Source organism: Catharus ustulatus, chromosome 20 (genome assembly GCF_009819885.2).
Source record: "Catharus ustulatus isolate bCatUst1 chromosome 20, bCatUst1.pri.v2, whole genome shotgun sequence".
NCBI lineage: Eukaryota > Metazoa > Chordata > Aves > Passeriformes > Turdidae > Catharus > Catharus ustulatus.
In genome coordinates this window covers 8,184,294-8,199,351 of record NC_046240.1, presented here as the reverse complement: position 1 = coordinate 8,199,351, position 15,058 = coordinate 8,184,294, and the positions used below count along the sequence as shown (strand labels likewise).

Sequence of the window (15,058 nt, the reverse complement as noted above, 5' to 3'; positions counted from 1 at the left end):
GCCCCGCGGATGCGCGGCCCTTCCGGGACCGAGGTCCGCCCGCCCCGCCCCAACGCCGCCTCGCTGCCGCCGCGGCTGCCCATGGAGGCCGCCGCCGAGGCCGAGGTGCGGCTCCTCTTGCAGGAGGCTCGGGAGAGCATCGAGGCGGCGCGGAGCTACCGGCGGGAGCTGCAGCAGCGGCTGCGGGGGCTGCACCAGGCGCGGGAGCAGGTGAGGAATTGGGACGGGACGGGACGGGACGGGGCTCTCCGGAGCTGCCCCGGGAGGAGAGGCCGGAGCCCTGCCCGGGCTGTGCCTGCCCGGTGCCCGGTGGGGGTGACCGGCACCGGGGACCCCTCTGGGGCAGCCGCTCCTCTCCGGGGCCCGGTGTTTGTCCACGGTTCCTGTCCGCCGGGAGAGCCGGGATGAGGCTCAGGTGTGGGAGGGTGGAGGACGGAGAGCCCCGGGACCGGCTGTGGCGTGGGAATGGGCAGATGTGCGACGTGTGGGATGCCAGCTGAAGTTTGTTAATGAGCTGAGCCTCATTTTCTGGGACCAGAGGGAGCCTTCCCAGGCAAGAATTAATATCTTAAAGAACTGCGTTTTCCAAAGTAGCTGGGATGTTAAGCCTGATTTAATAGGGATGTCATTCCCATCCTCACATCAGCTAGCTACTGGTCTGGGTGCTGTGCTGGAGGCTGGTGTCCCCATGCACCGCAGGGCCTGGGTCACGTACTCGGTGGGTCAGGCAGGAGGGCTGCCAGCATTCCAGGTGAGCTGGTTTGTCCGCAGCTGTGCCGTGGAGCCAGGGCAGAGTTCCCGCTGGGACTGTGACCCACCCGCCGGGAGATGCGGGAGGAGATAGGCGGGTGTGGGCAGGGAGAGCCGCGGTGCGGGGCTGGCTCTGCTCGGGGCTGGCTCTGCTCGGGGCTGGCTCTGACTCTGCTCAGGAGCCTCTCAGCCCAGGGGTTTGCAGACTGCTTTACTGTCTTTGATTCAGCTCTGCACGGAGTAAATAAAAACCCGAACAAAACCAAACTTAGCGAGTGTTTCTGTGGTGAGCTGTTGGTTTTTCTGAAGCAGATCCTGCTGCAAATCTGCTGTGTGAGTGTCCTGCTCCCAGTGTGGATAGATGATCGCTGGGCATTTAATTAGTCAGCATTGAAAACACAGGCTGCTTAAGAAAATTAATTGTTCACAGCTGTCTTTCATCCAAACCTTGTCATCCCAAAGTGTTGCTTGGCAATTCCAAGTGCAGTGAGAGCAGCCCGTGTGCCTCTGTGCAGTGAGTGTGTAGTTAGCTCGCCTTTCCTTTTCCTCTCGGGGGCAATGTCTTTGCTGTGTGCATATTTCTGTTTTCTCTCTTTCCATCTTCAGGACCACTTGCTGTTTTGTGCAATCCAAGAGTTGCCTGTGTTCCCAAAGTGTGCTAGACTGGGGTTCATATAGTAGCAGCTTTATTATTTCAGGGCTGGTTGGCTGATGTGATAGGACTGATGTGATCGCTTACGTTGTATCCTTTTCCTTTGGACCAATGGGACATGATTTTCCACAAACCTCACACAGCTCTGTGTTCAGGGACTTGCATTTCCTCTTTTGCATGATGAGCAGTGTCCAATCCTGGGGCTGAGCTGCTGAATTTGTATCTGCCTGTAATGGAGTTAAGAGCTTGGAGAAGTGAGTGTTCTGCCTTCCTTTGCCCCACCCCTTCACAAAACTAAATACTTCCTTTTTTTTTCCTCAAGCATTGAAATTACAAGAAAAGGGAAACAGAGCTGTGTAGCAGCTGCAGAGCTTCGTGAATATTTGTTGAAAAGGAAATTTATTTTGCCTAACCAGAGAACTTCCTGTGTTGGTTGTCTGTACTTCTAAAGATCTAGAAATTACACGTAAGGCTGTGAGCGTGTTGCAGCACTTTTGTGTGTGTGACTTAGAAAAGTTGTTCACAGGGAGATGTTTACTTCTGACTTTTGCATCTTTAGCTCAGGGATGTTTAAGTATGTTTTCCTCCATATAAGCCAGATTCAGCAAGTTTGCAGGCATTTTAATGAGCACTTGTAGAACCTTCTGTGGTCAGGTTCTTCCGGAATCAAAACAGACTTGCTGTTCACACTGTCTGTCACCAAGGGTGGCTGTTGGAACAAAATTGAAAAGAAAGCAGTTTTATGAGGATTTTAAAAATCCAGTAAAGTGCTAAGGCTTGGAAAAGTGCTCCTAGATAATCTTCTAAAAGTCTGATAGTTTTTTGTTTGCAAAGATGCAGAGTGGTTTTTGACTAAGATTACAACAGTGGGGGTTTTTTGAGGGGCAGCAGGGAGGAGATCTGCAGAGCATTTGGATTTTTCTGCCAAGAATAATTCCTTGATTGAAGCACCCATAATCCAAGTTGTATTTTGCTTAGTTAATATGCTCTTCCCCTCATCCAGGCTGGTTTCTTTGCCTCCCTCCCTGCTGTACACGTACTAAAAATGACTTCACTAATTTGTTAACTGCTAGTGGTCATTTTTTAAAGCAGACTTCACTTGCAGCTCTTCTCCAGCAAACATGGATGAGATCCTTCAGAAAAATAAAAGATGTGTGTGGCCTTTGCCTTTATCCTGAATCCTTCTTTCCTGTTACCTGAATCCAGATCAAAGACAGTGCAACATTGACCAGAGATGTGCTCGAGCAGCATTTTAGCGATTTGAAAGGGACCCTAAAAAAGCTACTGGATGAGCGACTGATGTCCCTGCTGCAGGAGGTGGATGTCATAGAGCAAGAGAGCATCAAGCCCCTGGATGAGTGCCAGAAGCTGATAGAGCACGGAGTCAGCACCGCCGATGATCTGCTCCGGGAAGGTGAGGCAGGACCTGGTGCTGAGTCTTAGCTCTGCCTTCCAGTGTGGTTCTGTCAAAAGTCTGGGATATTCCCATGATTATCAGTGTGTTTGGCTCATTTTGGACTTAGCTGAAACTAAAAAGAGTTGTGTAGATGTAGTGAAGAGCTGATCATTGTTATCTCCCACAAATGTGTATTTCAACACTTCAATCCTAGGGTGTACACATGTCAGGGTAGCCTCTCCTGAAGGGCAGGAAGTACCTCTTTGAGAATTATTTCACTGCAGAGACATTCTCTACCTCTCCAGGCTAGACAAAAAAGAATATCAGGCTGCTTTGAAATAAAATATGTTGTGGGTACCACTATAACAAAGTGTCTGTTTTGGTGGAGCAAATGATGTCTGTCTTGCTGAAATAAACACATTGTCCTACTGAGTGTAATTATGTTTGCTGTTGGTGGGGATCATGAGGAATAAAACTGTATGGGGAAAATGTATCTAAAAAGTTTGAAGATGAGGCAGACAAAAATGGACACGTGGAATATTACTGTGAGGGCCAGACTATACCCTGCTGATGCTAAATACCTCGACTGAAAGGAATGTCACTCTTGCCTGTTTTCCCCAGGCTGGGGAACCTACTGGGAGCATGTCTGAGCCATGAGTGTGTTGGCAGTTTCCTTGCATTGTTCTCATGTCTCAACTTTAACTTTCTTTCAGCATGAGCTCAGCTCTGGGAGCTGAAGCACATTGAGCTGTGTCCCAGGGGTGGGAAAGCTCCCAATTCCTCCTCAGCCCTGAGCTTTGTGCTGCCTTGGGAGCTCAGTGCCTCCCGCTCACAGGAGCAGTGACAGTGTTTAGATTCATTTTATTGGGTTTTTTCTTATCACCACCACTCTGGGACAGCTGGTATTCACCTCGTTTTTATTTTAAGTCTCTGGTTACTAAATCAAGGTTGTGGCAGAAGTTTTTTGTGTGAAATTCTATGGGATTTCATGAGAAGCTGAGTGGCTGCAGTTCCCATTCCCTGGGTGCTGTGAGCAGGATCCATCACCCAGTGCTGTGGGCAGGGTGAGCACATGCTGCAGCTGAGGCAGAAAGGAGTTAAACCTCCCTGGTTATTAAATCTCCTGCTGCCAATTATGATGTGCTTTCCTTCAGAGATTTGTAATGTGTGTAATCTTCCACTTGGAAAAGGACTGAGCTTGCTGAAGTTGTAAATTACCCTAAAGTCAGCAGACAGGAGACTGGAGTGTGTGTCTCTGTAAGATGAAGTGTGGGATGCTACTTTATATGGAAAGCTCAGGAAAATATTTGTATTTATCTCCACACTACAATGCATGGATTATTTCTTCTTTGTGACAGTAGTACCATTTTGATTGTAGCAAACAGAGCAATTATTGAAATTATCTGTTGCTTTTAAGAGCTTGCTTTTTTATTTTCTGATCAATGAAGGTGCTTTGCTTTTCTTCATTTAAAGCTGGTGGAGAAAGGAATTAATCCAGATTTTTAACATCTGACCCCAGTTCTGCTCCTGTCTGAGACCTGAGGCAAATTATTACATCTGTTATGGGTGTGTCTGCAGGTAGCTTTGAGAGCTTCAAAAGTTGCTAGATAGGCTTTATATTTTTACCTGTAATTGCATTTTCTAGCTAAGACTAGAGAAAGTGCTGAGAGTGCTTCACATTTAATTGGTTGTTCATGTCAGAACTGGTTATTCTTTGAAGCAAAGAATGCCTTCTGTGGATGTTGTCTCATTAGGAATATTTTTACTGTTTGGTTGCAGGAGAGAGTGCAGTCGATGGAGATGTGGGACAACAGAATGAGAAACTTTGCAACTTTACAAAAAAAGCTTTACATATTCAGCTAGATAGGTAAGACACCAAAATTCTAAATTATGAGGCAGTAGTACATGTGCCCTTCTTTGTAGGGGATCTTTTGTGCTTTGAAACAAAAGTTTTCTGCTCCATTGCCTGAAAAGATTCATTTGAGGTGCTGCTGTCCTGTTTGTTTCACAGACTTTCATTGGGGCTGGCACTCACAGAATGGAGGGAGGTTTCACCCTTCGTATGTTCTGTGGAAATTTAGGCTGTTTATTTGTGAAGGATGAGGCCACTCCTTGTAGAACAGCCTGTGTTGCTGATAGACAGTCTGGTTAGGGCTGAAAAACAGTATTTTCTGAGTCTTTTAAGTTTGGAGTGCACCTGCCAATTTCTGCAGCTGTTCTCTCTTTGCAAATCTGCACAGATTCGAGTGTATGGATGAAATATGAATTTGTAGAAGCTGGCCCCTCTCATTACAGCAAACTTTCCTTTCTCAGCTTACCAGAAGTGCCCTCCTTGGTTGATGTGCCTTGTTTATCTGCCCAGCTGGATGACTGCCTCCTTACTATATTGAAAAATCAAATATTCAGACATGGAACTGTGGCATCCCGCCCACCTGTACAGCTGGAGGAGTTTGTGGAAAAGCCTGGAGGTATTTTAGTCCGATGGTGTAAGGTAGGTAAAATATCCTGTGTCAAAGTCCTTTAGACTTGAGTTTTCTCTAAAAGAACCCAAACAATCCACATTCTATCTGAATTCTCTACTGCCTTCCAAGGACTTGTCCACTCCAGTGTGGAGTTAAAAACTTGAGAAGAGGTTTTTACAGTAATGGTGGCATTTAAAAACAGTGTAGTCCAGTGATGGTTTGTGGTTGGTGCTGGGGTTTGTGTCTGCCTGCAGTGACACTTGCTTTAGCAGACCCAGGATAAGGCTGGACTGCTCTGTTACGCCTTTACCCCTTAACACATTTGTGTTCCTAGGGAGATGCAGTGGGTAGAAAAAGAAAATATTATTATATTCTCTAGTCCAGTAGCCTTTCTCTTCAACACACAAAAACTATTTTTGAGTAAACCACTGCTGTGGTCTGATGTGGTTGAGTTGTTGTTGGACAGCTCTGTGCTCCTTGGCAGCATCAAACAAACCTTTTTTGTTCTAGCAACAGCCAATCGTTGTTGGCCACCCCTCACTTGTAGAGGATGTGGACTCAGGTTGTTAAACCATAGACCCTGCTCTCACGTGGGGTGTGATTTTCTGTGCTATGCAGGAGTTCCTTGAGTTTGGTTGTGCCTGGGGGATAATGGAGGGGGTTTTTTGAGGGGGTGTGTGTGTAAATATATTTTGAGTCAGAGATATCAAAGAACTGGAAATCATCCCCTGGAACAGTTTATGAAGAACAACACTAATTTTCCCTTGCTGTTAAAAACTGGCACAGAATTTCTTTTGCAGAGTTGTTTTCAGCTTTTGGCTGAAGGATTTTTTTATATCTCTGCTAGAATGAACAACCTTCTGTTAAATGTTTCTTCCGTAGATATTTTCTAACTGTAATAAAATAATTCTGATACATCTTTTTGTTGGTTCAGACACTGATGTTACTTTCTACAAGGCACATTTTCTGCTCTGAAGTACCTTGTGAGTCTGATCGGCTGCAGTGCTGCCCTGCTGTGCCCCTTCAGAGGGGAAAGGGGAGCCGGAGGGGTCGTTTTTGAACCAGTGAATGTTTCTGCAGGTGGATGAGGATTTCATACCCCAGGACTACCGGCTGCAGTACCGCAAGAGCTCTGCCAGCCACTTTGAGGATGTGTACGTGGGCTCAGAGACAGAGTTCATGGTGCTGCACATCGACCCCAACGTGGATTACCAGTTCCGGGTGTGCGCCCGCGGGGACGGGCGGCAGGAGTGGAGCCCCTGGAGCGTCCCCCAGAGCGGCCGCACCTCGCTGGTGCCCCACGGTACTGCCCCCCTCCCTGCCTGGGGCTGCACTGCATGGAGCCTCTGTGCTGGGGGGCTGCACTGCCTGGAGCCTGTGTGCTAGGGGGCTGCACTGCATGGAGCCTGTGTGCTCTGGGGGTGTCTGTGCCTGCATGGAGCCTCTGTGCTCTGGTGGTGTCCCTATCTCATAGGTCTTGTGTGCTGGGGGGCTGCACTGCATGGAGCCTGTGTGCTCTGGGGGTGTCTGTGCCTGCATGGAGCCTCTGTGCTCTGGTGGTGTCCCTATCTCATAGATCCTGTGTGCTGGGGGGCTGCAGTGCATGGAGCCTGTGTGCTCTGGGGGTGTCCCTGTGTGCATGGAGCCTGTGTGCTGGGGATGTCCCTATGTGCATGGAGCCTCTGTGCTGGGGGAGTCTGTGCCTGCATGGAGCCTGTGTGCTCTGGGGATGTCCCTATCTCATAGATCCTGTGTGCTGTGGGGCTGCTGTGCATGGAGCCTGTGTGCTGGGGGTGTCCCTGCGTGCATGGAGCCTGTGTACTCTGGGGGTGTCTGTGTCTGCATGGAGCCTGTGTGCTCTGGAGGTGTCCCTGTGTGCTGGGGGTGTCTGTGTGCATGGAACCTGTGTGCTGGGGGCTGCTGTGCATGGTGCCTGTGTACTCTGGGGGTGTCCCTGCCTGCATGGAGCCTGTGTGCTCTGGGGATGTCCCTATCTGCATGGAGCCTGTGTGCTCTGGGGGTGTCCCTGTGTGCATGGAGCCTGTGTGCTGGGGGTGTCCCTGTGTCCTCTGGGGTTGTCTGTGCCTGCATGGAGCCTGTGTGCTGGAAGTATCCCTGCCTGCATGGAGCCTGTGTGCTCTGGGGATGTCCCTATCTCATAGATCCTGTGTGCTGGGGGTGTCCCTATCTGCATGGAGCCTCTGTGCTCTGGGGGTGTCCCTGCCTGTGGGGAGTCTGTGTGCTCTGGGGATGTCCCTATCTCATAGATCCTGTGTGCTCTCGGGGTGTCCCTGTGTGCTGGGGGTGTCCCTGCCTGCATGGAGCCTGTGTACTCTGGGGATGTCCCTGCCTACATGGAGCTTGTGTGCTCTGGGGGTGTCCCTGTGTGCTGGGGGTGTCCCTGCCTTTGGGGAGGATGTGACGTGTGACGAGCTGTCTCTCCGTCCTGCAATTCATTCCTGGCTTCCTTGGCTGAGGGACACTCAGAGAACCTTTCACACGTGGCTCACTGCTTTGGAAAGCACATGAGGGAGAAGAAAAGCATTGTTTTTTCTTCTCCCTCACCACTGCATAAGCATTTTTAATGACCTGCAGCTCATAATAAGCTCTTATCTTGGAGAGAGGAAAACTTAAATTTTCTCTTCACTTACAAATGTCTAAGCACAGTGGGTAATGAAGGCTTTCCTTTTCTTACAGAAAGACTTGGCAGGGATTGCAGCAAAGAGTGAACTCCTGGTGAACTCTGAGCTGGAAAATACTTATTGTAATTGTAATTTATTTGAAAAACAAATCTCTCCTAAGAAAAAGGCAAAAACAGCCCCTGTTCTTAACATAGCTTAAGCTATGTCATGAATAGACATTGGGACTGGCTTGATTTTGCACAGACAGGATCAAATCAAGGTTCACAATTTTCTTGCTTTTTTTGTTTGTTTGTTTTCTTTGAAGAATGGACAACTGGTCTGGAGGGTTACAGCCTGAGCAGCCGAAGAAACATAGCGCTGAGGAATGATTCCCAGTCGTGTGGTGTGCTCTACTCCAAAGCTCCTACTTATTTCTGTGGACAAACATTAACATTCAGGCAAGTCCTTTTTGTGTGGCTGGTGTCTGGTGCATCCCCTGTGAGCCATCACATCTGAATTGTAAACCTGAGTCGTGTTTGAGTTCCAAACCAGCTCAGCTCCAGTCAAGGTGGTGTCTCTGTGTGACATCTGACCTTCCTTTAGTTCTGCTTCCTGGCTTTGTAGGAAAACACCTGATGTTTTTGTAGGACCTGCACTTATATAAAAGAGAGGTGAGTGAACTCCTGAGGGATGGTAAAATATAGCTCATGCTGAGCAGATCTGTGGAATGTTGAACTTCCTGATGTTTTGTAGCAGCTGTTACTGGCTGAAGTCAGTGGAGCTTTGCCTCTAGTTCCTTTTAACCTTGGGTCAGGGGTGCTTTCCTTCCCAGACTATTCACTGGCTCTGAAGACTTTGGACATGAAAACACTGATGTGCTGTTGGGATGACAGTCTGGCAACTGCCTTTAACATCTGAGATAATTAGTGCTGCTCAGACTACTGCTTGAAACGGGCATTAGAAGATCCAGAGTGGAGAAGGGATCTTGTGAATTCAAGCTTTCCATCTGACACAGAACATGGTTAAAAACCTTGGCAGCTTTGCTGCCTGTCATCCTATCCTTGAGATGATGCTGTTTAACAGGGTATGAGGAATGTCCTTGTGGATATGTCAGTTGTGATTACAGACCTCAGAGACTCTGAAGCTTTGTTTCATCTTTCCCCTGGTTAAAGAAAACTACTTGCTGTACAGCAGGCAGCCCCCAAAGCCAATTAAAAAGGTCTGTTCATGATACTTTTGTGACTTATTCCATGGTGTTTCATTTATCCCTTCCTGATAATGTATTATGGTAACTCTAGATAGTTGTAATGTGAGGATGTATCAGTTTCCCTGTCTGAGATGCATGAAAAGATCTAAAGCTTTCATTTGAAATCTATTGCTAGATTTAGCTTCTCTTGGCTCAGCAATGCTGTGAAATTAAAGGCAGAACCTTGAGGTTTCCCTTGGTTCTCTCAGTCCAGCACTTTTTACCATTTTTATTGGGACCATATGAAAATGTTTTGCTTCACATTTTGGTTATGGACTTCTCTCCAAGAGGAGATTGTTTCAGGATGGCAGGGTTCAAACAAGCACATGTCCACAAGAACTGTTGTGACACCAATCTTGAGATCAGTGTCACAAACCTCAAAAACCTCAAAAACCGGTTTTGTTCCTCCTCCAAGGTGCAAGAGTAGCTTCTTGTTTGGAAGTGTGAGAGATTTTCCTGAGCTGGGAGATGTAGTGTTTGTGCTTGACTTCCTCCTGCTGTTGGAACACAAGTTATTATTCACAAGCAGCTCTGTGTTCAGGACCCAGGCACAGCTTGTCAGTGAGCACTGAAGCTGTGATAAACACTGTGCTTTGTATCTACATTTTAAAGATAATCTGTGGCAGTTGTCCTGAAGTGGAGCATTTGGCCAAGCCATAGGAAAACATCTCTGCTTTAGGTCAAGTCTCTTCCTGTTCCCTTGCAGCCTCGAGGGAGCTGCCCTTAGGGAAGGGAACATTTCCCCACAGTGCCCTGCTCTTCATCTCTCTAAAGCTTTGTTTGCTGTGGGGAGCCCCAGGGCTCACCCAGCACATGCCCTGTGGTGGTCACTGGCTTTGTCAGGAGCACAGCACAGCTCTGCTGAAGCTGATGCTGAGGCAGTGCCTGGGGTGCCCCTTGGCTGGACCTCTGTGTGCCCTGAGGCAAAGGGACACTGCTGGTGGCTGACCAGGTTCAGGGTCTGGGCTGCAGTGGCAGAGACAAGGTTTTGTTGTGCAGCATTTTTGTTGTGCACCAAAATGAATTTGAAATCTCCTTTAGAGTTGCTTTGGGAAAACATAGATCCCTTCCAAAGTAAAAGCTGCTTGGAGAATCAAATAATAATTTTCCCTTCGCCTTACAGTGCAAGGCTATTGCTTAGTGGCATTCCCAGGAGGCTGAAAAACCTAATGGAGTGCAAAAGTAAAACATGGTTCCAATTTTATCTTTGCCTCTAAAGAGTTAACCCATTGTGTGCCAGTCCACTGCCCCCTCTAATTGCTGGTTCTTAAAAGTTTTGCAGAAGTTTTCCTTTGTTTGCCAACAACCATGGATCAGTCTCTTCTTTCTCTCAAGCTGCAAAGAAAATAACAACTGCTTTACTTTATAGAAAACACCACCTGAATTTCCTGAGTCACTGAGGCTCTCTGTAAAGTAGGATTTAGCACTTTTCAGAGGTGGCAGTATGAGAGAAAAGACTCAAGTCCAGAACAGCCCTTCAGTGTATGAACTGTGCAGGCTCACTCCCCTGCTGGGGCCCAGAGGGAACCGAGTCCCTGGTCATTTGCACAACTTGTTTGCATTTTCTTCAGAGATCCTTTCCCCAGACCAAAACGCTAAACACAGCTGAGCAGAAGCCAGACATGTAAATGCTCTTCTAGGCATTGCTTGGTTTGCACCAAGCTAATTTATTACAAAAGCTCAAACCAAACACTTCCCCAAAGCAACACCCCATCCTCATCTCAGTACAGCAGAACATGCCAGGGTCCAAAAAACCTGTTTGAGTCATGCTTATTAAATCCCTGCTGAAACTACAGCTGTCTTGCCATAATACATGATGCTGACTAGTAGTGTGGTATAGCTGAGCATATTGTCTGCTTCACACAACTGGAAATAATTTCAAAAGGTCATTTCTAAGCTGTGATAGTGGAGAATTGTATTAAATAGCACTGGAAGTTTGCAGGAAGCAAAGGTTTGCTTCATGTTTTGTACAGGTTAATAGAGTAATTTTGGTACAGGGGTCTGGAGTGACGGTCTGGATTTCATGGTGGGTTTTGATTTACAGCTTCAGGTTTTAACTGAACTTTCTCCCCGTTAGAATTGAGACCGTGGGACAGCCAGACCGCCGGGACAGCCTGGGGGTGTGCGTGGAGCAGCGCAACGGCGACGACTCGCTGCAGCGGGACAAAGCCGTGTGCATCAGCACTAATGGTGAGTCTGAGCACAGCATTCCTTCCCCAAACCCACAGCCACTGGCTCTTTAGTTCCCTGCAGTACATAGGAGCAACTTTCATGTATGTGTAGGTAAAAATCTTTGGTGAGATCACAGATCTCTTCCTGCTCGCAGTAACCAGGGTTACTTCCCTATTTCCCTTGTGGTCTTGCATGTTAGTATGTACAGAAAATGAGGAATATTGTTAGATCTGCTGACTCTTTCAGGGGCAGTATTTGTAAATGGAAAAGAGATGACAAACCAGTTGCCTGCTGTTACTTCTGGCTCGACTGTGACCTTTGACATGGAAGTTGTGCAGTTGGGACCCTGCAGCAACGAGGGAGGAAACTTCAAGCTTCGAGTGACCATCAGCTCTAACAACAGAGAAGTGGTCTTTGACTGGGTACTTGATCAGTGCTGTGGCTCTTTGTATTTTGGATGTTCATTTTCATACCCAGGCTGGAAGGTTTTGGTTTTTTAGCAGGGAGTAAAGGGATTTTTTGTTCTTGCTGTAAAGTGTAATGTTAAAAGCTGAGTTTCCAGCTGTTTGACAACAATCTGGTAACAAACCCCAAACTCTTTATAGTACTTGAACTCCACTATATTGTACTTCATACTGGATTAATTTAAACAGTAATTGTGAAACATTGGATTTGTTACTCTGGAAAAAGCTAGAAACAAGCATTTGTGTAGGCAAATTAATTTAAGCAGTCCATCAGCCCTTTCCCTTTTTTCCTCTAGACTTGATTTTTGTCAGTATTTCATTGTACTCGTCTCAGGGTACGCATGTTGTGTAGAATTAACTTTGCTTAAAGCTGCTGCTCTGTGAAACAAGTATCTTAGGGGTGGTAATGGACCAAAGTTGTATTTGTACCACTCAGAGCACAGTATTTAGAGCAGCCAGGTCCTGCTGTGCTTCCTTGTGCATGATGCTGCCTTAGGAGTCTGAGGAGCTGCTTCCTCCACGCATGGTACTGTTCATCCTGCAGCAGGGACTCTGAGCCAGCCTGTCTGTTACTGTCTCACTTAAGTGCCTTACTTTGATACTTCTTGAACTGTTTTCTGTGTTGTCATTTGGAATGTGTTTTCTAGAATAGCTGCATGGTGATGCTTACATGGACTATGCATGACTGCCAGAGCAGGATATTATCCTGAGCCTCTCTGAATGTCTTCCCTGGTTACAATTCACACAGAGCCTCTATCAGAGCAAGTCTCAGTGATTTGGTACCTGAGCTCAAGCTGTGGATTGGCAGCTGTGATTCCTCAGAGCCCTTCTAACACTCAGAGACAGCCTTCTCTTACTGTCTGACAACACAATTGTGCTGTGCAGGATTCCTGGCAATCCCAAATTCTGCCTGGGGACACGGGGCAGTCAGTGCAGGTGTGTGGCCCAGGCACTGCAGACAGAGCAGCTGCTGCTGGGGCTCCACCTGCAGTAAGGAAGGTGGGCTTTGGGTGGGCTTCAGGCAGACCCTGCCTGCAGATTTAATCTGGGACAGTCAGAATTGAAGAGAGGGTGGTAATTAAGCTGTCTCCTCCACAGAGTAGGGTGGGATAAATAATAGTGTGAATTAAATTACTTGGAATTCAGAAGTTACATAAAGTTACACATTTTTTTCTCTAAGGAACAACTAAGATGGATAAGCTCAGTCTCAAAGAGAGCCTATTCCTGATTAAAAGATTGCAATGCTACTGGATTTAAAGAATATTTAGAAGTAACACTCACTAAGGGGCATCTTACCTCAAGTTCAATTAAAATTAAATATATTTTATCATGTTAGAATAGCACTATTTTTATAAAGCCTAGACAATCATACTGCCTTTCCTTCAGTGGCAATGTGCTACATTAGTCCTCTATGCTACCATATAAAGCACAAAAGCTTATTTTACAATTAATTAGCATTGCCCATACTCACACTGTCAGTACAAAAAGATCAGCCATCCTGCCTGGATTCTTCCCCAAGCAACTGTAGCAGGGGTAAAGAATTTCAGACAAGAATGGCTGTTGTATTTATACCAACCAATTTACAAGAGGAAAAAAACTGTGTGTGGATTTAGATGAGTGCAAAGAACCTGCACAAGGCAGAGTTAGGGTGGAATTGGCTGGAAGACATGAAGTGAGAAAGACTGAACTGCTGCAGGTCAGCTCATCCACTGTTAGCAACAAAGGACCTGCAGTACTCTTAGTTTTTCAAGCTTCACTAGTTCAGTGTTAGGGAAAAAGAGAATACTGGCTTATCCTGTGCTTTCAGCGTTACTTCAATTCTCTGTGAAGAGTGTTTTCAGTACTTTTATAAAAAGGTTCAGCAGGTGGAAGTGTCAGTCCTGCTCAGAGGGTTGGGCTGGCAGTCTAGAGAGCAGCTGACTTAAATCTTGCTCTGTGTAGTAGTGCTGGGAGTTGTACTCACACACTTCAGGTATCAGGTACTAGTTGTAACTCAGTACTTTTACCATATGGAAACTAAAATTGTGAATATCCACACTTCTGAGGTACCAATGGGTCAGGTACCTTTTCATCTGTTTTTGGAGGGGCTGGTCAGACTGTACATTCTGCAGGATATTTAGTTACATATTAGAAAATAAAGCTTAAACCTTGAATTCAGGTACTTCCAGAGGTGGCAATGTCGTGTCAGGTTGTTCAAAATACATAAAAGCAGCTGAAGATGACTGTGAAGGGCCATGAGAGGCCCCTACTGCTGCCCTGGAGAGCTGGGGAGGGCAAGAGTTTTTGTGCCTTCAGGCTTTAGCTGTGTGTTGAACCTGGGCAATTTGGTTCTGTTGTTGTTATTGGGGTGGTTTTGGTTTTTATTTGAACTTGGCACAAGCCTCGCTGTCCAAATTGCAAATGAGGTACTTTCAGCCACCTCTTGGAGCTGCACCTTGTGAACAGGAGAGGAGTGAAGAGTCTCAGGGCAAGAGACCCGAGCACTAAAGGAACAAAGGATGCAAAGAAGCGGAAGAGGCTTGAACTAAAAGGTGCAAATTCTGTTCTTCCGCAGCAGAGTTCAGCTGGATGGAAAACTTGACACTTCCTGTACAATTTGCACCTCTAGCTCTTGGAGCCCTGCAAGCAACAGAGTGTTAATGGCTTATGAAACCCAATCCTGAAAGTTGTTTTCCTAAGCTAGTACATTCACTTACCTCAACTAAGACTTATGTGTCAAGAGAAATTTGATTTTTTTTAAATAAAAGTTTTATTCCCTCAACTGTGTATGGTCTAGAAAATTATTTATTGGGGCATAAAGCTGAGCACCACAGCATACTAACAATATAAGAAAATGTTTTCTAGAGCACTGCAGGCATCTTCAGGCGCTTCTCCCCATTTATTTTTCCCATTTATTTAATCTTCTGTCCCTCCAAAGCCCCAAACTATTTATTTCCAGGTTTCCCACCTGTGCACTTACCTTTAAAACTAATCTCTCTTACAAAAATATTTTTCCCTTCTCCTAATAAAATTTGTTACTGCATCTATGAGCTACTTCCCTCATTATCATTCCATGGTGCAGCTCTTACCCATCTGTAGTTTTGGCCAGCAGCAGAGGTATTTAATCACCTTCAAATAAAGTCCCTGTTGGACTAGCACACAGCTTTACTTCATTGCCTCAGTTCTGCTTTACCTGGAGTCTGTTCCAGATCTTTGGTCTCTTTTAAAGGGAAAAACAGCTTGTGAAACCAGTAAGTGAAGTTGCTGACTTGGCAGCTTTCTCTCATAAATACTCCATTCACATGAGCTTTCTTCA

The 15,058-nt window shown here is 46.4% G+C and overlaps 1 protein-coding gene across 1 annotated transcript; it reads left to right on the top strand.

The window, feature by feature from the left end:
* The first annotated feature begins 56 nt into the window (after positions 1-56).
* CRLF3 (cytokine receptor like factor 3) lies at positions 57-14,524 on the top strand. Its single transcript, XM_033076900.2, has 8 exons — positions 57-210; positions 2,609-2,816; positions 4,578-4,665; positions 5,112-5,289; positions 6,341-6,563; positions 8,207-8,339; positions 11,205-11,317; positions 11,546-14,524. Exons 1-8 carry the CDS (start codon positions 82-84, stop codon positions 11,797-11,799), a joined length of 1,326 nt encoding a protein of 441 aa, XP_032932791.1. The 5' UTR covers positions 57-81; the 3' UTR covers positions 11,800-14,524.
* The last annotated feature ends 534 nt before the right edge of the window (positions 14,525-15,058 follow it).